The sequence below is a fragment of the Alternaria postmessia genome (genome assembly GCF_024291825.1).
Source record: "Alternaria postmessia strain BMP 2775 chromosome Unknown scaffold_12, whole genome shotgun sequence".
NCBI classification, from domain to species: Eukaryota; Fungi; Ascomycota; class Dothideomycetes; order Pleosporales; family Pleosporaceae; genus Alternaria; species Alternaria postmessia.
In genome coordinates this window covers 12,607-35,526 of record NW_026260085.1, presented here as the reverse complement: position 1 = coordinate 35,526, position 22,920 = coordinate 12,607, and the positions used below count along the sequence as shown (strand labels likewise).

Genomic DNA, 22,920 nt, shown 5'->3' with positions numbered 1-22,920 from the left:
CGATTAGGATATGTAGATAAAGCAAGTATATGTAGAACAATTAGGTTAGGCAGTATTGAGTTGCTCAATGTTAGCAGCGGAAGAGGGGTGATGGCGTGGTCTTTTCGCGCTTGGGGCTATCGATAGCAGGCGCGACCGTCCCCACACAAGTTTCAGGGTCTTGGATCTCGCGACAGCCGAGGTGTCCGAGTGCCTCGTGGTCGCTGCTTTCCAGAGGTCAATTCAAGTCGGTATTGGTTCATTGAATAAAGAATAAATTAGGCAACGAGTTATTCCAGAATGCCCAGCGAACTCTTCGTTCCCGGCCTTCAACGCCTGCCCTGGCCTCTGCATCCAGATACAGGGCGGTTGCATCCCCAAGATCCAAGGTATAGTGTATCCAAACGCCGTTGAGCACACAAGTATCACCAGACTATTGCGCACGTAGGTAGTTGATATTCATTGTCTAGACCAGCCAGCGCCTACTTCTTCAGTGCAGCGTCGTATAGGCTGACAAGTATGCCAACCAGCGAGCCAATTTGCAGCCCATAGTATCCTCCTGGCACATTGTTCCCCACACGCGCAACAGCATACTCGGAGAAGGGGCCCCAGGCACTTGGTGCGAATGCCATGTTGACGGTCCCTCGGTAGGCGCTGTATGACAAGATTGCTCGCGCAATGTTGAAGATGAGGGGATCAGCAGGATATTGGCGGTCCGAGGACTTGCGCGAGGTGTTTGTGCGAAGAGTCAGGTTGAAGAAGTATGAGAACATGAGCGGTAGCACCCAGCTAGTGAGGGACCAAAGAGTGGCTGGTGACCACCACTCAGCCGAGAGGAGTGCATAGAGATTTGGTCCTCGGACATCTTGGCTATTGGAGTATGAGCTGAGGGCAGGGGGTGTGGCAAATAATGGGGTTGTGTCGAGTGTGTTCCACTGCAGTCCTACAGCTTCCACAAGCAGGATGATTGTCTGGATTGTAGCCACCGAGCTTGCGTTTTCGCGAATGAATTCCTTAAGCTCATCGATCCGAGTCCTGTCCCATAGCTCACCAGCCTTGGTCTGGATTTCTTGGAAAGACTGGTCTGCGACCTCAGCCAATTGGGCAGGTGATGCTGGAATGTCGACTTGATTGAACACTTCAGAAACGCGACGAGAGACGGCTTTCGGTGTGGCTTCAGAGAGCACTCCGGAAACGCGGCGCGAAACGGCTTTGGCTTGGGGTTCGACTTCAGAAACAATCTCAGAAACACGACGAGAGACGGCTCTCGGCTTTGGCGTACGCGCCACAACGCTGCGGATCTCAGGCGTAATGGCGGGGGTAGACGTGGTGATGGGAGTAGACTCTGGGCTGCGCGCATGTTAGCCTCGACGCGTGACGCGACGCGTATTCAGGTTCGACATACGAGACTTCCTTGTTAAGAGTTCGACGACGCGTCGTTTTGGTAGCTGTCAAAGGCTCTGCCGGCGAAGACTGTTCGCGCTTTATCGGCGATCCATTTCGGCCATAGTAGTCGCGAAACTCGGGAAGTTTGGCAAAGATGCCCTCGTTGGAGTTGAGATGGTTTTCAAGAATCTGCACGAGATCGTCTTTCAGATAGCCGTCGGCACTGCAAACCACTCGTCAGTGCTCCGATGCATGCGCAAGATTAATTCCTAGCCTACTCGGGAAGTCTAGCCTTCTGCGCAAGGTCAATCAAATCAGCTTTGCGCTTCCTCTGAAGCCACGAGTGAGACATTGTGAGTGGTATGGATCAAGTCGCGTAACGCGTGCGATCAGAATGGAGCAAAAATTCAAGCAGAAAAATGCGTCGTGGGCGAAAAAGGTGGGGGCGGTGTGGTGTTGATCGGATGCAGAGAGACTCGAGATGTAAACACGATGGCTGGGGCTCACGTGGGTCATCAGTAGGCGCTAAATGTCGCAGGGCTTAGCCTAGATTATATATTGATCTACAACAACACCATGTTGTCTTTGGGGCAAGACAGATGTGTTGTCGATGTCTTGGGAGCATTCGCGTAGAGATAGTTGAGGTAGTCTTAACTGCATCAAGCCGTCGTCTGGTCCCCGTGCTTTTGATAGCAGATAGCCAGGGCTTGCAGGGATGTGGGCTGCGCGGTCCCGGTCTTGGCCGAAATTTTCCAGATTGAACATCATCGCACGGCCGCAGAGGCAGCAACGTCACTCTTTGAAGTATACCCTTGCACATTGAATCCTTCTCCATACTCGGTCCTCTTTGACTACCACACACTCCAATTCCTCTGTATTCACCACTACCATCGAAGCGCTCATGGTACTTGCCCGCGTGGCCAACTTCCTCACAAACGGAGACTCTACCACCAACCTGACCGACGGTAGCCGGAGAAATGTCGCAAACACAGCACACGCAGTGGAACTTCCCATGGAGGATACCAAGCGGGGAGCAATGGACGACGAGATAGATGAGGAAGCAGCGCGGCCGCCATACCTACATGTGAGGATGCCTAGTCTGCAGAGATGAGGGATGCCAATTGATCACAAACAGGCAATGCTGGCAGGAGGAATAGGAGGAACGATGGGTGACATGTTGATGCATTCACTGGACACTGTCAAGACGCGACAGCAGGGCGACCCGCACATGCCTCCAAAGTACACATCCATGGGCAACACATATTACACCATATGGCGGCAAGAAGGCTTTCGAAAGGGCTTATATGGCGGGGTTCAGCCAGCGTTCCTCGGGTCTTTTGCAGGCACTGTGTGCTTCTTTGGGGCTTATGAATGGACAAAGCGAACCATGATTGACTATGGGGTTGCGCCCTCGGTCGCATACTTCTCAGCCGGTACACCTTCCCCAAATTACTCGAGTCTATCTCCATACTGACATCTCCCAGGTCTCCTCGCCGACCTCGCTGCTGCACCCGCATACGTTCCATCCGAAGTCCTCAAGACACGTCTGCAATTACAAGGCCGCTACAACAACCCCTACTTTAACTCAGGCTACAACTACCGCGGCACCGTTGACGCTGCCCGAACAATAGCAAGAACTGAAGGTTATAGCGCCCTTTTCCATGGCTACAAGGCAACGCTCTGGCGTGATCTGCCTTTCTCAGCATTGCAGTTTGCCTTTTACGAAGAAGAGCGGGATTGGGCAAAGAGGTACATGGGCTCAAATAACATCGGTCTGCCGCTTGAGATTATAACGGCAGGGACCGCGGGCGGTATGGCAGGCGTCATCACAACTCCCCTAGACGTAGTCAAGACGCGCATTCAGACGCAACACAATGGGCCATCTCCTGCGTCTCCAATTGCGCCCAAAGCCTCGCTGTCGCCCGCCACGGCCTCGAAACACTCCACCCCATCGCAAACAACCAAGCCACCATCGACTCAGAGTCGACCCATCTCCACATCCTCCCCTTCCACAACACTAAAAGCCCACGGCGCCGCCACCCTCGACACCTCCTCTGTCATGACAGGCTTGAAGATAATATACAGAACGGAAGGAATTGCTGGGTGGTTCAGAGGCGTCGGACCGCGTGCGGTCTGGACAAGTGTACAGTCGGGAACCATGTTGGTACTTTACCAAACGCTATTGCGGTATTTCGAGCAACATCCCTTCGCGGGGTCTGAGGATGTATAACAATATTGTACGACTTGTAACAATACAGGGAATGGAGTATGGAACGAGAATAGGACATAGATGCATCAGCGGCGTTCTTTGTAAAACCACGGTCGCTTTATGCGCATTTCCAAGCGATAGATTTGCGAACAACAAGACATTTACACTCAAAATACTTGGACTACCCTTCAAGAAGCGATTCTATCTCCCCCTCTGCTCACCTTCCTGGCCTGGTGCACCACCAGCGAGCGTACCCCTCTTGACCCTCCTGAAGCAGGCAAACTGCACCTTCGTCCCCTCTCTCAGCCTCTTGAGACTGACTCTCAGACTACCCAATTCATCCTGCAACCGCACTCTAGCCGCGTTGTCTGTCTTCTGGTCCAGGACTTGGTAGATATCAGTCTGGATCTGCGATGCCTTCTCCGTGGTATACGAAGCGAGCGTCTGCGCCATGAATTCCACGTCAAGCGTGGCTTGCATGAGTTGCGGGAGCGAAACTGAAGATAGATTAGGGGACTGGAAAGTAGTGATGAGGGAGCTAGTTGTAGACTCGAACAGTGCACGCAAAATGCGGGGGGTTAACGGCGCGGACGTTGTCGAAGATTCCGTGTGCACAATCACGAGGTCGAGAAGGACGCTGAAGACGTATGGGCTGGGGTCGCGGTCCGCGACACTCTTTCGCGCGTCGGGGGCCGGCGCCCAGTTTGGACTGAAGATGCCTGATTCGATTGTGTTGTGAATCTTTGTGGCGTGGGGTTTGGTGTAGGAACGGAAGAGCTGCGCATCCAATTGAGAGAGGACGTCTCGAATGCGGTTAGTTTCGTCCGTGAGTTGGACGCTGAAGAGTGTCTCGAAGAGGGTGAGGAGCTGGGGGGTTATCTCCGTTTGGAAAGCGGCCATGTTGGCGAGAGTCAGAAGCAGGCGGATGGACTGAGATTTGTTAGTAAACTTACATAGTCGGATGTGAGATGACTTACCTTCTTGTTGGCGTCGACCCTACCCAAGTCGTTACCATTTTGGTCATCTTGCTCGTCGATAGTGAGGTCATCACCCTTGATCTCGAATTCGGGGCCCAGAGCTTGCCTGCCCTTCTCGGCACATTCGACCATTCCACTCAGTGTCCTATATAAGCTGGTGACGAACTGGCTTCTGACCATCTGCAACAGCTTGTTGCTCGGTGGTACAACTACGTCCACCCGCGTTTTGCTCGATGCCTCAACATACAGGATCTTCTGCAGATTGTTGAGCAGGAAGCTCTGTACTGCTAGGAAACGCTGGGGCAGGTTTGTAGTATCTTTGCGATCAACGTGACGAGTCCAGTCCTCAAGCACCTTCAGCTTCTCAGCATCAGTATTCCAAGCTGCACATACAGCTTGGATGCAACGTTCTCGTACACCGCCAAGTAGTGCTCGCAGGGCTTCATCAATGCGACCACTGCCTCCAGGCTCAGGAACTTGCAACGAAGCAAGTTCGTTGGCTGCAGTGCTAATCAACACGAGCATCCTGGATAGATAGTGAGATCCCGAAAGCGCATTCGCATTGGGAGGCCAGAAGGCATACTTCTCCCAAGATTCTCCGCGACTGGGTGAGGGTGGTGGTGCTTTCGCAGGGTCAAATCTGAACCTAGTTGCGGACTTGGGACTCAACGCTGCGCTCAATGGTGTTCCCGGTGTTGTTGGTGTCGGACTCGTAGGCAATGGCGACATGAGCAAGGAAACATCCTCTATAGGAGGGTCCGAGAAGAACGAGACCAGATGGTCCCGAAGAATAGTGATGAGTTCGGTTGTGCCTCTCTCAAGCTCAGCTTTATTCTCAGTACTGAGACGGTGATGGACAGAAGACTGGCCATGGTGACCTGTGGGCAAGTTCCGTTGCGCGCGACCAGAGAGGAATGACTGGACAATCTCCCAGTATTCAACGAGTTCAGCCAGTAGTCCACTTTTATTTGAGAGCAAGGTGCTCATCGACGCATACACGTGTTCCCAGAACTCGGTCACCTTTAGGGTGTCTAGCTTCGAAGGTTCGGCGCTGACGTTGCTGCTAGTGGGCACCGAACGGAGATGCTTTTGTAGCATACGCAGGCTCGTCTTTTCGCCGTTTGCCAGATGACGACGAAGAATCTCAATCTCAACCAGCGCATGTTGGCATTTGGAGGTAAGCTGGAACTTGAGGTGTTCGTATCGTGAGAGTAACCATACCCATATCGGGTTATCCTCTACGCCGAGCTCGAGCATGATAGAGATGATGCTCAAGTATTCATCCGACTTGGTCTCTTCGGTCCCGGTTTGCAAGTGTGTAAAATGAGCCGTGGTCAGGCGTTTCCACGAGTCGCGCTTGAAACGTTCAACCTGTCGCTCGACATCTGACCACATCCTCGCGGTCACGATGACCTGGTGTATCTCGGCATCAGTAAGTTGCGTCTTATTCGACGTTGCCTGCTCGACAATATACCGGGCTTCCTCTGCGTACTTTCGTGCGCGCTTGTATTCCTCGGTGATTGTTTCGTGGTCTTTCCGGCGAATGGCGTCTTGCATAGCTGACCCAACCTCGAATAGCCCGCGGTGGTGCTCCACTGACTCCATAATCGACTTCAATGTCTCTTCCCTTTCACGTCCGTTCAGTGCAGGGCCCCAGACTTCTTCCGCTTTGACCGCGACCTCGGTCAGAGGAACCTTGATGCCATGCACACCGTATTCGCTCTCCTTCACAAGCGCATTCTTCCGTTTCTCTGTCGGCACAGAATCCAGCATGGCGGGTGGCAGAGATGCGCTTGTCTTTCGGCCTGAGAAGCTCGAGCGGCTCCTCTCCCTGCCTGGCTGTAAGGCCTTGGGCGCCTCTGGTTGCTCCTTCCCTTGATCCCGCATCTCATTGTATACACGGTCGATGGTAGCTTTGGCGCCTACGAAGCGGTCGAAATTGGATTCGACGAGGACTTTGAGCGAAGCTGACTTCTTTTCGATAGAGCGGGAAAGAAAGTCAAGGCCGGCGAGAAGGGAATCGGTGGAGGCTTCATTGTGGACTTGCGAGAGGAAAAGAGAGGGCGAGAAGGTAGTAGAGCTCAAGAGGAAGCGGTTGCCTGTATGCCTATTAGACAGGCCATTTGTGTATTTCTATATGGCTGAAACGTACGCAGCTTGATATCATCCTCGACCTGAATGTTCTTTGCCCGCAGCACTTGCACTACACTCGGGTACATGCCCAACGGGTCCTGCTCGTCCTTCTGCACCAATGTCTCCACGCCATCTTTGGATCGTTCTGCACCCGGCACTTGCCGTGAGTATCTTGAGCTAGGCTCTAATACCGAGTATCGCGACTTGGGCCGGCGGATCGCCTGTGGGGTAGCTTTGGGCACTGGCTCGTCGAACGTATCCTCTTCATCGGCCTCGTCCTTCTCCTCTGGCCAGGTTGCGGGGTACAGTGTCGTGAGGTTGTACTTGTTCAGAATCTCGGTCTCTATAGAAGAGCTCATTGTAGCTACAGCGAGAGACGTCTGATTGTGATAATCAGGAATGTGGTGGTGGAACGTCCGAGTGCTGCGTGTCGCAAGTGGCAGCTCGCTGAGACGCGGTTGCGACCGCCAATCAGACACGCGCAGCTCTTGGCGTCGGAGGGTGGGCTAGTACGAGCAAGCTCGACTTTCGTCTCACCACAAATGGTATTCTGATCGCATCACGATAAAGTGACGTTGATCACCGAAGGTTTAGCTTTGTTTGTATGTATTCTTTGACTCCCAGGTCGAACATAGCCGCAGACAAGCAGGCTATCTTCCGAGCTTCCTTCCCTGCTCAGCTTGAGATATGTAGATACTAGAGATGTCGCTTATGGTATTCCCCGTCTCTCATCAAGCAGTGCTTCCTCGATCTTGAAACAGGTACTCCATCGCCGCAATTACATCTGTTAATTCGTTGTATGCCGTTCGTACTTTTGCGTTTCCGCCCTCATCCAAGAACAAACTCAAGAGATTCCTCTTCTTCTCTGGCTCCACCCAAACTTCCGCAACGGCCTTTTCTTTCTTTTCCGGTTCCATCCCTTGGGCTTGTAACTCCGCATCCATTCAATCGACCCGCTTATCGCTTGAGTTGTCGCGGACGAGTGCGTTTCTGTCACTTTAAGACTTTAAGAGCGCACCGCTGTTCACACCTCCACATTCAGAACTCACGTCTACCTATCTCAAAGCATTGTTCCTGAGTGGCATTCTACTAAAGCTTAGGGCATCTTCGTCACAATGGATCACCTACCTCAGGAGATCATTAACCGGATGGTGATGTTTCTCGATCGGTATCCAGATCGAGAAGGGATTCCCAATATCTTACAACAACGGGTGGTCGTGAAGTCCTCAACACTGCCACCTTTTGCTACAATATCCTCGCAATGGAAGGAGGCTGTTGAGTTCATTACGTTCCATCGACTAGACATCAAAAGCGAAGATCTTGGCGAACTGCGGACCATCGTAACACGCAATAGGTGCAAATATTTGAGGAACTTGAAGTACAGCATTCTGCTTCCAGAATACCCGGAAGAGCAGGGCAATCGCATGGAGAGCAGTGAGGAGCAAGAGACCAACAACGAAATTTTCACCCATAGCATTGCTGAACTTTTCTCGACCTTGAGGCAATGGGAGGACGCAGGTGTTCTTTCCGAGTTGCGATTCAACCTAGCGGCTCCAAAGTCCCCGAGCGATTGTTACGATTCCGAGAGTCGGTTTGCTACTGCCTATCTCACGCTGTCCGAGATGGACAGAATACCTACAGTTTCGCGAATTAGCTATTTCCAGATACAAGGCAATTACGGCCGAAAGATATCGCCATCCGTTGGGCCCCAGCTCATGTCAGTTCTGCCCGGTCTGAAGCACATTTACGCAGAATTCTACGAAGAGGGTGCACAATCGGCCGGCGTTGAGAGAAGATCAAATTTCGCAAGGTTACTTGAGCAAACGAAGCTTCCGGCTAGCTCAGTAGCAATGTTCAATTTCCACCAGGAAGCGCCGTTCGACCACCGAGAAGCTACCTCCTCTAGTCTCCTACAGGGCACACTCTTCGATCTGTTTAGCGCATCGCTACGCGTCTTCTCTCAGAATCTTACAACCTTCATTCTGGATGCTTATGTCGACGCGACGCTGTTCTGGCCCTCTATCCACGAATCGTGCGCCATGCCATCGTGGCCCTCGCTCAAGAAGCTCAAGATCTCGTTCAATCCCGTCGCGCCTTCTGGTACCTGGTACTTCGTTGGCACCCCGAGGGACGAGGAGGACACTCAATTCATGCAACACGGTAATCGAGACACCCTAGACCCATTCCTCATCGCCTTTGCAAAAGCGACGCAGCAAATGCCTGTCCTCGAGAGCTTTATGCTCGAGTGCGAAATCGGATATAAAGTGGGGTTCTTCGAATTGTCCTACTATGCGCCTGGCGTGAAGGCGGACTGGAGTTTGGATTGGGGCGATGAAGACGCGGCGACGGTCCGGCGATTGTATTACACGGTTGGAGATGTGTGGAGGCCGGATGCGTTCGTTGAGGAAACTTTGCGCGATGTTGGAAGGGAGAGGCATGGGCCGGAGCTGATTGAGAGGTTTCTTGGGCACAGGAGTTGGAGTTCGCAGTCGGCTTGGAGTTGGTTTTGAGCATGCGGCATCGGGGAACAGCACGTTGCTGCAGATAGCAAATGACCTTGCATAAGCGCAATACCCTACTTCTGGCTGACATGAAAGATCTTGAACATCCGTCCGACGTTTCGACGTATGCTCCGAGCTGCAGTCTGACCAGGCAACAGCACATGGACCTTTCGAGTATTTTTAGAGTTACGCATATGTTTTCCAGCATTATTCGAAAGCGTCTGCTTCAGTTCATGTGGTGAGCGCAGGCCTTTGTCCATCTTTTCTAAGATCTTGGGGGAGAGATCCTCTGCGTTCAGAAACAAATCGAATACATCATCGACCTTGACGACCCGGGGATTCTTCATTGGCCTTGCTGAGCTACTGATATCTGGCTTACTGTCAAGCGGTCTCTTTCCTGGACTGTCGAATTCCCTATATCTAGCTGCAACCGGCTGACTACAAAGAAACTTTGAATCCAAAACCTACATCCAACTCTTTGGTGAGGTGTATACATTTTCAGTCACCATCACCTTGGGTAACAGTTATTCATCATGTTACTTTTACTTGAATTATCGCAAAGCGGGGTAGTGCTGCAAGAGTCGAAACAGAAGGCAGACTCACCTGTGATCTGGCAAGGTATTTGGCACACTTATGGCGCACCTTTACTATCTCGGGACGATCGCAGGGTGTCTTTTCTCTCACTTCGACTTCTCTATCAGCATATGATACGGGTATATAAACATCTCTTATACGGTTCAGAACGATCTCTGCAACTCTGCAACACCAACTATCCACTTCTTGATCAGTCAAGATTGAGCACGATAATTCGTCGAGCCTCATCCAAGTTCTCTTGTAACTCCTCAGCTTTACTACCTTTAGTCCTACATATATGGCTCGTCTGCCTGCCTTGAAGGCCAAGAGCCGTAAACGATCTTCGAAAGCACTATCACCAGCCCATGATAGCAGCGTGGCCAAGACAACAGAGGTCGACCATGCTATAGAAACGCCTACCTCCGATGCAGCTCGTCTCTCCAAGCTTAGGATCTCCAAGCTTAGGATCTCCAAGCTTAGGATCTCCAGCTCAGGCGATGTTGAGAAAATCTGGCCAGACAACATCGAGAATATACTACCTAAAATAGAGGAAAACCAGACAAGGACAATCGAATCCAAACTGTTGGATGGTACTATCATGATGTAAGTGACTGTGGAACGTCTACAGTTTCTTGACTAACGACCGACAGTACGTTCGACCAGGCGCCTGAGCTCACTCGTGCTGCAAGCGGTACACTGCCCTCAAGTATCCATAGGACCTTTTACGAGACATCTCAGACTGCTTGTTGTTTTGTTAACAAAGACACACACCCCAAGCATCGCGAAGTTCCGGACCTGAAGATTAGTGACGAGAATGCCTTCCAATCCATCGGGTCGTTCTCGTTGCCAACAGATCTGACGCGAGAACGTATTGAGCGGCACCTCGTCTGGAACAAAAAGATCAACCCATCTTCGTACATCTCTGGGTTCAATGATCTTAGTAGGTCTTGCATCAAACATCTTTCTAACATGAATGCTAACACTATCAGGTCATGCAATTCGAAGAGCAGGCTTCCATTACAAAAACAGTAAGAGGATCGGCATGCGTGTATCAATCGCTCGGATCAGTACTGATGGTTTGATCGCTGCGACTGTCACGGCTCAAATGGAGACTACCATAACAGTTACCACTCGCCGACGTTTCCACCCCGACGAGACTTATTTGGCTTCGAAAGTCCACAATGTTTCGACTCCAGTGTGGATTCGTGATACAGCTGTGCCACTAGATCACTCTGCTATAACCTGGCAGCAGCTGAAAGCATCTGGCGCAGATATGTGGTTGTCGATAACGGAGATACGGGCTTCCGACATGAAACTTATCCTTCCCAAGATCCGTTGGTGCGATACGATCTGCGCAGACGGTCACGATTACGAGTGGCTCGCTTGTGGCTTCATTCCCAAGTCACGCGTCACTCGCGTCATGCCTTGGGATGGTACTCGACTCCACAGGAATCCGGATGTTCGAATTGTTCGCAGCATCGATAGTCCAGACCCATGGGTTTTCGACTGGACTACAAGCATGTGGCGCTACGACCCTCGTCTTTACCGGACTGCCTGCTTCTTATCCACATATGGAGGAAACAAGCGCAAGATCTTGGATGAAGAGCGTGATGACGAGCACGAAGGCCCTTCGCGAAAGCGCCGCAAGGTTATCAATATCTCGAAGGCCAAGGGCAAGAAGACTGACACCACCCCGGAGGCTAAGCGCAACAACAACCCCTATGAACCCGGCTTCATACCGGAGACCTCAGAGCAGGCAGACAGTGATAACGGCTGCTGTTCTGTTTGCGGTCAGCGGAAAACTCCATTCCACATCAACGAGGAGACTGACGGACCGCTGGCTTATCTTGACTTGAGTATGCCTTCCAAGCCAGCCTGATGTTGAGCCTTTGGCTGCCTCCGTCCAATTTCCTTGCTTCTTTGCTATTAATTCCCTAATCCAGTCTGTCTTGTCTTCGTTGCTTGTTTTTTCATCGCCAGTTCTTTCATTACCCGTCAAAGAGGGGTTCCTGCAAACATCCGTGCAGGAGGCTGGAGACGGATGGAGGGCTGTGTTCTAGGCTACACATCGATGCTACTTACAACGGATTGCCACAGCGTCTGATAGGTCAGGCTGGCTTTCATGGCTACAACTTGGCTTACAGATATCGGCATGCTTTTCGTTTGGGTTTATTTACAGTTTAGTGTCGAGTTTTAGCTCTCTAAAAGTTCAATATCATTCAGCGTGTATAATTCTGGAGTTTCATGACATGTGATAGATCGTTCTACTGCGCCCTTGTTCACAATCGTAGAGTGCTTTTTAGATGTGCTGTGCACATCTGGAAATGTGCGCAACTGAGTCCAAGTTATGCTCATCATAGGGGAACGGTTATGAAGTTAGACTAACGGACGCGGGGCGATAGGCTTCGCATGCAGCAAGATAGCGGCACGCGACCCCACCAAAAGCCGCCCGGAGCTCCACGGGCCCTGCATGGTGCGGCTGTGCAAGTGGCGATGACCTAACCACCGACTGCTCTCCCCAGCTCTCGAGCCTTCTCTCCTTACACGCTCGCTCAAGGACAAAAGCTTCTGGGTTTGTTCCTTCCCTCCTTTCCGCTACACTTCTCAAGGGCTTCTTTCAGTAGCAGACTGCACCCGCTGCTACAAAAGTCCGCAGCCATGCCTGCGCCACTGGCCAAAGGTGAGTATGAATAACTCCACTTATGCACGTCGCTGTAGTGCTGCCCCAGCGACTTCATTATTCTTCTCTTCCTATCCCAAGTTTGTTCATATCTCTGTTTTCCTATGCCAACCTGCTTGCAGGCACCGGCTCGTGCTTCGCGTCTTCGCCAGGCAACACTCAAACCCCGCCGCATCGTCCTAACCATCCCTTCACATCAGGCCTCATAATCGCCGCGTCCGTTATCGTCGCCGCCGGAATCGCCATCTACGAATCGCCTCAAGTCCGACAATGGGCCGACCAGACCCGTCGCAAGATCGCCGTCGCGCTGCACAACCTCGGCGATGACATTCAGCCTCGCCGCCCGAGCGAATCGTCCGATGACTTCGAAGCGAGGAAGCGTAGAAGAGAGGAGCTGGTTAGGAGAAACAGGAACGAACTGATCAGGCGGGCAAGGGAAGAGGGCGTTGCTGTCGACCTGGATGAACTGGCTAGGATCGGCGCTGAGACCGCCGAAGTGGCTGCAAAGAGGTCAAGGGCTGATCGGACGAGAAGCTTCGATGACATGGTTGGCAGCGATGGCATGCTCAAGGATAACGCAACGGCAACTGGTACGGACAACTCGAATGGTAATCTCAAGAAGCGCGGTGCTGCTGGCTTTGCCGCCGGCTCGGCTGCCGCTGCTGCCATGGCCAACCCCTTCTCTGACGACCAAGTACTATTCGACCATGACTACGACGAAGACGCTCCCGCACCCAAGGAGTTCACTTACGAAGAATCTGCCACTCGCGAAAGCTCTGCTACCATCCAGCCCGAGGTCGTCTCAACACCCACCACTGGTACACTCGTCGACCTCACACCCGACCCTGAGACTTCCATCCCTGAGACCTCTTCGCCCGCACAGCCCGCACAGGATGACGTCGACCAAGCCGCGCAATCCTTCTACTCCTTCACATCCTCCACCTCGGAAGCAGGCGAACCTGCTCCATCTCACCCCTTCTTCGATGACGACGCTGAGCACCTCTCCACCGGTACCCTGACGCCCCGCTCTGAGCGCTCAATGACCATGAGTGCTGCCTCGGTCGCTGACAGTCAAGCCAACGATGTCGCCATCCTTAGCATGCCGAACAGTGAACAGAACGACATGGACCACGACGCGCGTTCTGAGGGCGGTTTCACAGATGCCTTTTCAGAAGGTGGCTTCAGCGAGTTCGACAACGACAGACAGGGCATCATGACACCCACTTCCTGGACAGATGTTGGCAGTGATGACGACAGTGAGTGGGGTGGTGCTGGTCAGGCTGGCCACGTCAGCCAGATACATCAGTAGACGTGCTGTAAGATAAGATTTTCACTTGCTTCAAAATGATAACTATAAGGGAATTGCGCGGTGTTATGGGTAAAGATGGGGTTGGAACATCTCGGCGTTTATTGGATCGAAACAAGCACTAGGGACAACCATACAACAATTATTACTATCAAGTTTCTTACAAGAATGACCAAAACTGCTGCGGAAATGATGCCAAATGCAAGAATGCAGCGCTTGACTTCAATGGAACACGTCATATACCTTCACATCAGAAGAACTTTGACTCAAGCCCTCGTCAGATACCCTACAGCTCGTCCACTCGATGTTTACAAACAGTTCCTGAACCCTCTCCGTAGCTACTAACCTTCCAGCATCAAACACACCTGCATGGCTCTCCAACAAAAGTACAGGTCCCAACGCCGCAACAACATCCACAATACTAACTCCAGACCTACCGAACGGTCGAATATCCCCCGTAACACTCCATTTAACCCCCTATCCCTATACACGCCACCGCGCCAACGCTCTCCTCAAAGTGCCCTGCAAACCCTCTTCATCCACTACGAAAGAGTCACATGCCTAGCCAACGAGCTCCTGGCAGTCATGCAAGAAACCTACTACCGCGTGGTACCTGAGCCCTTCAATATGCAGATGCTAGCCAAGATTGAAGAATATAGACCACAATTATTGATGGCTACAGAGCGTTTCAAACAGTTTGCAAGAGTGTACCGTCGTGGTGTTCGCTCAGAAGGGGAGTATGGAAGGCAAATGGAGTGGGAGGTGGACGCGCTGGAGGGGTTGGTCAGGGATGCTCAGGAGGCTTTAGTGGGTGGTAGGAAAGTGTAGCAATAGGAGGCATTTGTGTGGTTTGCTTTGAAACATATATGAGGCTAATTTGCTGATGAAGTGACGCTCGCCATGCTCCAGGGTCTCCAAAGGTGGTAAGCTGATGTGAATCAGAGGGGCGTGACAACGACTTGTGTGATGTGTTGTTCTGTGATTCCATAGTTTACGACTTTGTGTTTGCCTGGCGGACAATAATGGTGTGGCAATCATGTCACATACCATGACAATTGGTTGTCTCATGCGCCTACTATCCCCACGCCACCTGTACTATCATCGTCATCGCGGAGAGTCATCAGCGGGGTCAGCGCTCAACTTTCATACCAGCATACCCCACGTACAGCTCACGCGATCCCAGCACCAGCCTTCTCTAAAGCACAGGGCTTCATCCCACTATATCAGTCATCTTTCACGCTTACGATGCCGACAGATGCCCACAGCCAGGCACACACCGGCACCTATGGCCTCTTCGATGACCCTGATGAGTTCGCGCAAGCTACCTCCCGCGAAGAAGCCCACGAGATTCAGCGACTTCAAGGTCAGATCCGACGACAAAAACGCCGCGATAGACGTCTAGACCGTAAAGACGAGAAGGCGGCGAAACGAGCAGCCGCGGGAAAAGAGTCAAAATCGAGAATAACATCTTTGTTTGGCAAATTTTTCGGGGTCAAGAGTTCTGAGAGTATCCACGAGCCTGCGCAGCCAGTGGACAGTGATGATGAAGATAGACAGGTGAATAAGAGTAGCGGAAAGCCCGAATACATGATCGTAAGGAGATCAGTGACACCAAAAAAGGTTTACCATGCTGAGGACGTCGATACATCGGTGAATAGCCTGTGGTTAAGCGAGTGTGGCATGGTCAAGGTTAAGAGTGACGACGTTGGTGGTTATCATATCGTGTCCAAGACTGATATCGAGAAGAGCGACTAAGCGCGAGGCTTGAACAAGCAACATGTTGTAGTGAGCGTCGGTGCAGGGATTATAACATAACGTTATGATGTCTTTGTACAAGTGGTAGGCACAAGTTGGTGCCAGGGCGGGTCTGATGGATCGAGGCGCATCGCATCTTCCGTGTTGGTAAACAATCTTGTTATGCTTATCTCTTCTGCGTCCATGGCTCCTGATTGCAGTGATCCCGCGCTTGTTCTAACAAATCCTCCGCAACACTTCGAGCAAAAACTAGCAATTCAAGCATGCTGTTATCGCTTGCTAGGCTGTTGAACTGACTATACGTCATTCTCCACTAATCATCTTTTACGCTCTGGAGATTTGCCACAGTATACGTAGAGTTGGCAAGCAAGAGCGGGCCCGCTTGTGTAGCTAGCAGCTTAGGCATGTACTAGCTCACTGGTCTCTGAGATCCGATAAACCTGTCGAAGCTCTCCGCATCCGCGACCGCCCAAGGGACGTCGTAGATACGTTCGTGCTTAGTCATCAAACTCCTGAACACCCTCGTAGCGATACCAAGTCCGTATCCGTGTCGTTCTCCAAAGAGAAGTTGTAGTTTCAGTCAAGTTCGCCAAGGGCATTGAGTGGTGTGTTTTGGCGAGAAGACGGTTCCTGGTATTCCTGAAGCATGTTTGTTGCGGCTCCGTTAACGGTAGGTTCAAGCCCCAATCCCCTAAATCCATGATACCCGAACTGGAACAAGTTCGTATGGGTTTGATGCAAACCGTTGTCGTCGCCAAGGATGCGTGCTTTGGCAGATCAATAGCTCATCGAACCCTGCCTACGCCTGCTATCTTGTCTTCTACAATCTTCATCAAGGTGTCCTTGTCCTTGACTGCCTTTATCCTCTCCCCCTCCAAGTCTTCCAGTTGTCTCTCGAGTTCTTTCATCCTCTCTACTTGTTCCTTCTCGCTCCAATTCAAACCCGGCAGGTGTGCGATCAATCTCTCAATCTGCTGTTCCTTCAACGTTATGTCCTGTGCGAGCTCCTTGAGATCTTTTTGAAACTGTTCCGGGGAAGATCTGGCCGGAGGCGCAGTTGCCTGCTGTGAGGCATCTGTCGTGGGGTTCTGCTGGGCGTTTTCGGCAGCGGTGCGAGCTTCCAGTTCCGCGAAAGTGTCGAGGCGTGGTTGGCCTGGGGGAACGCTTGGTGGGGCACTCTCGCGAATTTCGCGTAGAGCTGCTGACATCTGGTTCAGGAGCTGTCTTTATCAGCACGAGACACGTTCTGTTATTTGTATGGGCAGTACCATGTCCAGTTCATCTTGGATTTGAGTGAGGATGTCGCCCATGGTAGCAGGTTCGTACGGGTCTAGTAGGGGGAGTGATGCGATCGCTTTCAATGGGATACCGAGAGGGTTAGCAGAGGAAAAGATCTGGCGACTTCAGACTGAGTATGTTTGTTGAAAGAGAGTACGAGTGGTGGGATGCGACAGGCAGGGATGGCGGTGGAGCTAGCCTAGCGCGTCACTGAACCCTCAAAATATACGCGAATCCTCCTTCCCTCTACTCCACCCTCACCAACGCCAGACACCGGCTCTGACCCTCGGCCGCGTCAAGTCGCTTCAAATATGTCACACCCCGGGCGCTCTTTCAGGATACCGTGATGCGACCTTTCCTCCGCCCATCATGGCCCAAACGAAGTCCCATCCTCGCATGGCTCCCCAGGACTACTCCGCACCGCGTCTCGCACCGAATCGCGACCACTTCTGCTCGCCATGCCGCACCCGTTGATGTCCCCAGCTTGGTAGTTTCGCCTGGCTCGAAACATCACAACTCGCTTCCTTCTTTCCTCGAATGGGCGGAACGTACCGGCAGATCATTGGCGTCGGCTGTCTCTGTCGGTACGCTGTATGAATACATGTCTGCACTGGCGCTCATGCGTCTAGGCTTCTCCCTCATACGCGTAGGCCGTGGGGGAGATGCGGGCATAGATTTGATAGGCCATTGGGTGCTGACGCCTCTAAGAGAACCCATGCCTATCATCGTACAGTGCAAGTCACGCAAAATCAGCTGCAACCCGGGCCACATTCGCGAACTCGAAGGATCGTTCCAAGGGATACCACCAGCCTGGCGAAACAAGGATGTTATGGGCTTGTTGGTCACGACAAAGAAGGCGACGACGGGTGTCTTGAGGGCTCTAGGACAGAGTCAGTGGCCTATGGGATTTGTACTCGTTTCTCGGGAAGGATTGATCGAGCAATTCGTCTGGAACCGGATGGCATCCGAAAAAGGACTAGAAGGAGTGGGTGTCACATTGAGGCATACTCCGCGGGCTCTACTGGTCGAGCCTGGGGAGGAAGTAGACGAGGACGAAAAGGTATCAACGAAGATCCGGGCCAAGTTCAAGAATGCAGGGACCATGAAAGATATCCAGCTGACCTGGATGGGCTCGCCTATCTTCCCAGACAGAGTCACTCTTGACCAGGAAACCGTCAAACTTATCCGCCAGATTACACCCAGTGAAGAGGAAGACCTTCCTGTTGTCGAAGTAGAGAAGAAACCCCGAGGCCGTCCAAAGGGTTCTACAAAGGAAGCGATGGCTGAGAAAGTTGTCAAGAAGCCTAGACCTGTTGGTCGACCTGTGAAAACATGGTCGCAAAGGGAGCCTATTCCACGCGGTGGCCGGATCCCAGAGAATATCAAGGTGCCAACCACTGGCCACATTACAGGAAGGCCCTCAGGATCGAGGGACAAATCCAAGCGTCAGCAGACCAAATCTAAGCCTCCACCGCCAGAACTCGTACCCACTGTCTCGAAGCGCCCTGTCGGTCGTCCTAGATTACGTCCACCAATCGTACGCTGTGCGAGAGTGGGGAGACCTGCCGGATCAAAGGCCAAGCCCAAAGCACCTGCTGATACCGGATGAGAAACTACATTTCTGTTTCTCTCTGAGAATATGATGTATTCAACTACTGACTGTACCAACTTGCGGAGCCATTATCATCATCTTTCGTGTCTTACATGCACAGCGCATGTATGGAAGCCACATCTACGGCTGCCAAGCCTACATGTAGCCAAGCAGTCGTTGTCGTACCAGTCACGAGGTAAATGAAGAAGAAAGCGAAACATCCTATGGACATGAGAACATTATACATGAAGGCGGGCAGTGCTCGTTGTATTCGTCCAATGAGATGTTCAGCTTGGGTTCGCTACAGGAAGAGTAGAGGCTGGTGCGACTTAGCTACCTCAACCCGGTTGTCAAAAACGATGGTGGATGTTGGAAGGATGAACTGGGTCGTGTATAGTGGCAACATCTACACTACGAGAAGATGGTCAAACGAATGCCACGGCTCGAATCTCTGGGTACAACCCCAGCGTGACAGAGGAGACACGAATGGCCATACGCCATAGTGTACTAATAGGCGTAGGCAGGCTCAAGGATACGTTCTGTCGTCGCTTCCATACTAGTTTGACCTGAAATAATGAGACAAGATCAAGCATCTCTATGTCCATCATGCTCTTCCAACTCACGCCTCTTCCTTACATGCTCGCCGTAAATACCCCAGAAACATGCGAAGATGCCCAATATGCTCGATGTGAGAGTAACATAGTACGCCGTTCGGTAACACTTGAGCCCCAGCTCACATCCGCGTTGACCATCCGGTTCCACCACTGAGTTAGAGTCATATACAGCACCATAGAAGAGATTGTAGACGTTGCCGCTCACGACGGGTGCCAAGGTCATGAAACCCCAGTTGACAGCGAAGCCATCGGGGCCGAAAGCATCGACGACAAGCGCCGGGAAAACGCCAAACAAAACACCATATGCAAGACCGGAGAGTCCGGATACAGCCCACAAATGATGCGGGTCTTCAACGCGGATGGCAGCGACCTGAGCCAGGGCAAAAATGGTGGCTGAAATGGCAGCACACCAAAATCGCGAGTGATGCAGTCTCTTGACGATGAAATCGGAACCGATTCCGGAAGATAGACGTCCCAGGAATGAACAGAGTGAGATCATTGAGACGTGCCAAAGTTGTCGATGAGCGACGAAATCGTTCTTGATCGAGTCATCCCAGTGTTTCCAGAGAGCCTGGACATCGTGACCAATGTTGCTGTACTAATCAGCGATGATGACACACAAGATTCAGAGGATACGTACTTGATAGTCATTAAACCAACACCCGTCAGGAGACCCATGAGTACCCACAGTTGCCAGAATTCTGATTTGCTCAAGGGTGCCAGCCCAGTGATATCTATACATGACTTAGTCGACTTCTTGCTTGCTGCGTCGTCGTCATCGTCGATGATGTCGCCAGGACCAGAAGATAAGAGAGACGAGGTTTCGGTTGATGGTCGATCCTGTTCTTCTTCGGCTGCTAGAAGCGGTTGGCAGGTGACAGGGGGGAAACGGAGGTGGGAAAGGAAAGGATTGCTTACTGATTTCCTGTTGTGGGAGAGCAGATGACTTGTACCTGGTCCCGTTGGACTTTGTCTTATGGAGGACGTTGGAATTGCGTCGCACACGTTCGCTGGTGGGTAGGACAGCATAGCCAGTGCCAGCTTTGTGGTCGACGACGATTAGGAAGGGTATCGATACTAGAACAACTAGTGAGGTCGCAAGAGAAAGCATCATGAGCAGTCCGGAGGTATCGCCTGGGAATGCTATGCCGGCGATGAGAGTGTAGAAAAAGGCGCTCAAGCCAAAAGCTGCCAATGGGCAAGCGGTGGCCGATCCGCGATGGGTTGGCCAGTTGAGCGTCGCTACCAAGATCAGCAGACGTCCTCCAAAGGTTGTCGAGAGTTTTACCTGTCTTTAGAGCGGCCTGGAATGCAGCACAGCTGCCTACACCACTCAAGAAGGAACAAAAGGATATCAGAGCAACGCTCATGTAGCCTGGGCCTCCATCGTACGCTGCCAACAGTTAGACGTTGATCTAACAACCGGGTATGGGATATCCTACCAAGCTTGATGGGATAGTAGCCTGCAAAGAGCGCAAACGTGCCAATAATGGCGGCAAGTCTGGGGCTCTTCCTGTCCGTTATGATGCCCATGGGTATGCCAGACGCATACATGCCCAAGTTGGCAGCCGTGCCCTAGGAGTGTAAGACGAAGTTCGTATTTGGGCGGCATATAGGGTGACATACGACGACATTGCTTTGGGTCGCGGAGAGTTGAAGCTTATCGGCGAATTGTGGTGCCCATGCTGAGTAGGCATACTGAGGCTCATTAGCATCCCGCTTCAGATGTATGACGGAGACGTACATTTGTGCCACAGGCAAGCGCGATTGCGGTCGCAGCGACAACAGAAATAATGCGCGTCTTCTTGTGTGTGGAGGGCTGTTCTTCGGCGACCATCTTGGTCAGTGTGAATGAGGTGTTATTGCAATGTGCTGATCATCGAATGCGGGAGACGTCGAGTTGCGCAATCGCAGCGGACTGGAGCTGATATCGGCACTTGCTAAGCCGAGAAGCAGATGCCGCAGGTAAAGATATGCAAGATAAGGCGCACGGAAAAGAGCGACGTGAAGGAAGTCTATAGTACGAAACAAACACAAAGTCAGGCGGGCCCCGAGACACCACACCGATGTCTGAAGAGTGGATGGGAGAGTGCAAGTGAAGCATGGCCATTGCAGCTGATCGGAGATAAGGCGGCCAAGGCGCTGGACTTGGCGGAAGGAGCCGCAATGCAAGCGCGCGAACGTCACCGGCCTCATCCTCGTGCCTCCCCAGCTTCTCCACAACACCACATAGGCGACTCAGCGCATCTCAATCATGGGCGCCTTACTATCTGTACCCTTTCTGGCCATGCCCGCCATGGGTACGGTATGTTGACACGCTCCATCGCGATTGCGCGCCGCTAACATGGCCAGGTTTGGAGCGTTGCCGCCTCCTGCTGTGGCGCCGCGACATGCAGCGCCGTCATGGGCTCTTGCGGAGGGAAATGCGGTAACAGGTACGGCTTGCGAGCGTTGGGCGGTATGTACGAATGTGTACTGACTGTCGCGTAGCATCGCCACCCGTATCGCATACGCGCTCATCCTTCTGGTCAACTCGATTGTTTCATGGATCATGCTCACCGACTGGGCCATGAAGAAGCTGGCTCACCTCACTCTGGACTATGTCGACATCAAATGCCACGGCGAACAATGTTACGGATATGTCGCAGTACAGCGCATCAACTTCGCGCTCGGTTTCTTCCACGTCATTATGGCGCTTATGCTCATCGGAGTACGGTCTTCCAAGGACGGTCGCGCGACCATACAGAACGGTTTCTGGCTTCCCAAGATCATGGGCTGGATTGGCATGATCGTTCTGACCTTTTTCATCCCTAACTCGTTCTTCATCGTCTGGGGCAACTATTTTGCCATGATTGGCGCGTGTCTGTTCCTTCTCATTGGACTCATTCTGCTTGTCGATCTGGCGCATAACTGGGCCGAATACTGCCAGGAGAAGATTGAGACTACCGAGTCGCGCGTCTGGACAGGCATGCTTGTTGGTAGTGCCATGTCCATGTACCTCGCCTCGATCGCCATGACCATAATCATGTACATTTTCTTTGCGAAGAGCGGATGTGGCATGAACCAGGCAGCTATCACGGTAAGTGCAACTCTCTATGTTTTCCGAAGCTGGCTGACCTCAACAGATCAACTTGATCCTGCTCCTGATTTCATCCGTCGCATCGATTCACCCCGCAGTACAGGACGTCAACCCCCGAGCAGGTCTCGCCCAGTCCGCCATTGTAGCCGTCTACTGCACTTATCTCACCTTGTCCGCTGTGGGCATGGAACCTGACGACCATCAATGCAACCCCTTGATCCGTGCCCGTGGAACTCGTAAGGCGACTATCATCATCGGCGCCATTGTCACTTTCGTCACTGTTGCCTACACCACCACCCGTGCAGCAACGTACGGCCTCGCTCTTGGCGCCCAGGGCAACCCTCACGGAAACGGCTACGCTCAAGTCGGCACTGAAGACTACGAGCATGGTCTCGTCACACAGCAACCTGAATCACGCCGTGACATGCGCCAAGCTGCCTTGCGCGCCGCTGTAGAGTCCGGTTCGCTTCCTGCTTCTGCTCTCGACGACTCAGACAGCGAGGACGAGGACGATGAGCCCTCTAGCAAGAAGAACCCGCGCGATGACGAGCGCAACGCGACGCAATACAACTACACTCTCTTCCACATCATCTTCTTCCTCAGCACAACATGGGTCGCTACTCTCCTCACCACCAACTTCGACGAGAAGGATGTGTCTGGTAGCTTCGTCCCCGTTGGACGAACATACTGGGCCAGCTGGGCGAAGATCATCAGCGCATGGGTTTGCTACGGCATCTACACATGGACGTTGGTCGCTCCTCTCGTGCTGCCAGATCGGTTTGACTATTAGTCGCGGTGCAGCCAAATGGAGATTATGAAGGAATTGTACCGCAGACGAGCAGCTCGCGGAGCCGAACCG

The 22,920-nt window shown here is 52.3% G+C and overlaps 11 protein-coding genes across 11 annotated transcripts; 7 read left to right on the top strand and 4 right to left on the bottom strand.

Annotated features, from left to right (window-relative positions):
- Nucleotides 1-461: 461 nt before the first annotated feature.
- J4E82_002903 (uncharacterized protein) lies at nucleotides 462-1,717 on the bottom strand (the record flags this gene model as incomplete). The annotated part of the gene is made up of 3 exons (XM_051729198.1): nucleotides 462-1,329; nucleotides 1,385-1,588; nucleotides 1,644-1,717. The coding sequence occupies 3 exons, from the start codon at nucleotides 1,715-1,717 to the stop codon at nucleotides 462-464; spliced, it is 1,146 nt and encodes a 381-aa protein (XP_051590913.1).
- A 549-nt stretch (nucleotides 1,718-2,266) lies between these two features.
- On the top strand, nucleotides 2,267-3,595 carry J4E82_002902 (uncharacterized protein; the record flags this gene model as incomplete). Its single annotated transcript, XM_051729197.1, has 3 exons — nucleotides 2,267-2,449; nucleotides 2,501-2,798; nucleotides 2,850-3,595. 3 exons carry the CDS (start codon nucleotides 2,267-2,269, stop codon nucleotides 3,593-3,595), a joined length of 1,227 nt encoding a protein of 408 aa, XP_051590912.1.
- A 180-nt stretch (nucleotides 3,596-3,775) lies between these two features.
- On the bottom strand, nucleotides 3,776-7,043 carry J4E82_002901 (uncharacterized protein; the record flags this gene model as incomplete). Its single annotated transcript, XM_051729196.1, has 3 exons — nucleotides 3,776-4,504; nucleotides 4,552-6,650; nucleotides 6,704-7,043. 3 exons carry the CDS (start codon nucleotides 7,041-7,043, stop codon nucleotides 3,776-3,778), a joined length of 3,168 nt encoding a protein of 1,055 aa, XP_051590911.1.
- Nucleotides 7,044-7,799: 756 nt separating this feature from the next.
- J4E82_002900 (uncharacterized protein) lies at nucleotides 7,800-9,194 on the top strand (the record flags this gene model as incomplete). Its single annotated transcript, XM_051729195.1, has 1 exon — nucleotides 7,800-9,194. The coding sequence occupies one exon, from the start codon at nucleotides 7,800-7,802 to the stop codon at nucleotides 9,192-9,194; it is 1,395 nt and encodes a 464-aa protein (XP_051590910.1).
- An 862-nt stretch (nucleotides 9,195-10,056) lies between these two features.
- On the top strand, nucleotides 10,057-11,637 carry J4E82_002899 (uncharacterized protein; the record flags this gene model as incomplete). Its single annotated transcript, XM_051729194.1, has 3 exons — nucleotides 10,057-10,361; nucleotides 10,409-10,698; nucleotides 10,748-11,637. The coding sequence occupies 3 exons, from the start codon at nucleotides 10,057-10,059 to the stop codon at nucleotides 11,635-11,637; spliced, it is 1,485 nt and encodes a 494-aa protein (XP_051590909.1).
- Nucleotides 11,638-12,416: 779 nt separating this feature from the next.
- Nucleotides 12,417-13,747, top strand: J4E82_002898 (uncharacterized protein; the record flags this gene model as incomplete). The annotated part of the gene is made up of 2 exons (XM_051729193.1): nucleotides 12,417-12,438; nucleotides 12,561-13,747. 2 exons carry the CDS (start codon nucleotides 12,417-12,419, stop codon nucleotides 13,745-13,747), a joined length of 1,209 nt encoding a protein of 402 aa, XP_051590908.1.
- A 366-nt stretch (nucleotides 13,748-14,113) lies between these two features.
- Nucleotides 14,114-15,499, top strand: J4E82_002897 (uncharacterized protein; the record flags this gene model as incomplete). Its single annotated transcript, XM_051729192.1, has 2 exons — nucleotides 14,114-14,558; nucleotides 14,928-15,499. 2 exons carry the CDS (start codon nucleotides 14,114-14,116, stop codon nucleotides 15,497-15,499), a joined length of 1,017 nt encoding a protein of 338 aa, XP_051590907.1.
- Nucleotides 15,500-16,284: 785 nt separating this feature from the next.
- On the bottom strand, nucleotides 16,285-16,809 carry J4E82_002896 (uncharacterized protein; the record flags this gene model as incomplete). The annotated part of the gene is made up of 2 exons (XM_051729191.1): nucleotides 16,285-16,719; nucleotides 16,768-16,809. The coding sequence occupies 2 exons, from the start codon at nucleotides 16,807-16,809 to the stop codon at nucleotides 16,285-16,287; spliced, it is 477 nt and encodes a 158-aa protein (XP_051590906.1).
- Nucleotides 16,810-17,123: 314 nt separating this feature from the next.
- J4E82_002895 (uncharacterized protein) lies at nucleotides 17,124-18,386 on the top strand (the record flags this gene model as incomplete). The annotated part of the gene is made up of 1 exon (XM_051729190.1): nucleotides 17,124-18,386. The coding sequence occupies one exon, from the start codon at nucleotides 17,124-17,126 to the stop codon at nucleotides 18,384-18,386; it is 1,263 nt and encodes a 420-aa protein (XP_051590905.1).
- Nucleotides 18,387-18,953: 567 nt separating this feature from the next.
- J4E82_002894 (uncharacterized protein) lies at nucleotides 18,954-20,819 on the bottom strand (the record flags this gene model as incomplete). Its single annotated transcript, XM_051729189.1, has 7 exons — nucleotides 18,954-19,575; nucleotides 19,623-19,839; nucleotides 19,901-20,224; nucleotides 20,271-20,375; nucleotides 20,425-20,557; nucleotides 20,609-20,680; nucleotides 20,727-20,819. The coding sequence occupies 7 exons, from the start codon at nucleotides 20,817-20,819 to the stop codon at nucleotides 18,954-18,956; spliced, it is 1,566 nt and encodes a 521-aa protein (XP_051590904.1).
- A 417-nt stretch (nucleotides 20,820-21,236) lies between these two features.
- Nucleotides 21,237-22,851, top strand: J4E82_002893 (uncharacterized protein; the record flags this gene model as incomplete). Its single annotated transcript, XM_051729188.1, has 4 exons — nucleotides 21,237-21,287; nucleotides 21,335-21,417; nucleotides 21,473-22,061; nucleotides 22,108-22,851. The coding sequence occupies 4 exons, from the start codon at nucleotides 21,237-21,239 to the stop codon at nucleotides 22,849-22,851; spliced, it is 1,467 nt and encodes a 488-aa protein (XP_051590903.1).
- Nucleotides 22,852-22,920: the final 69 nt, after the last annotated feature.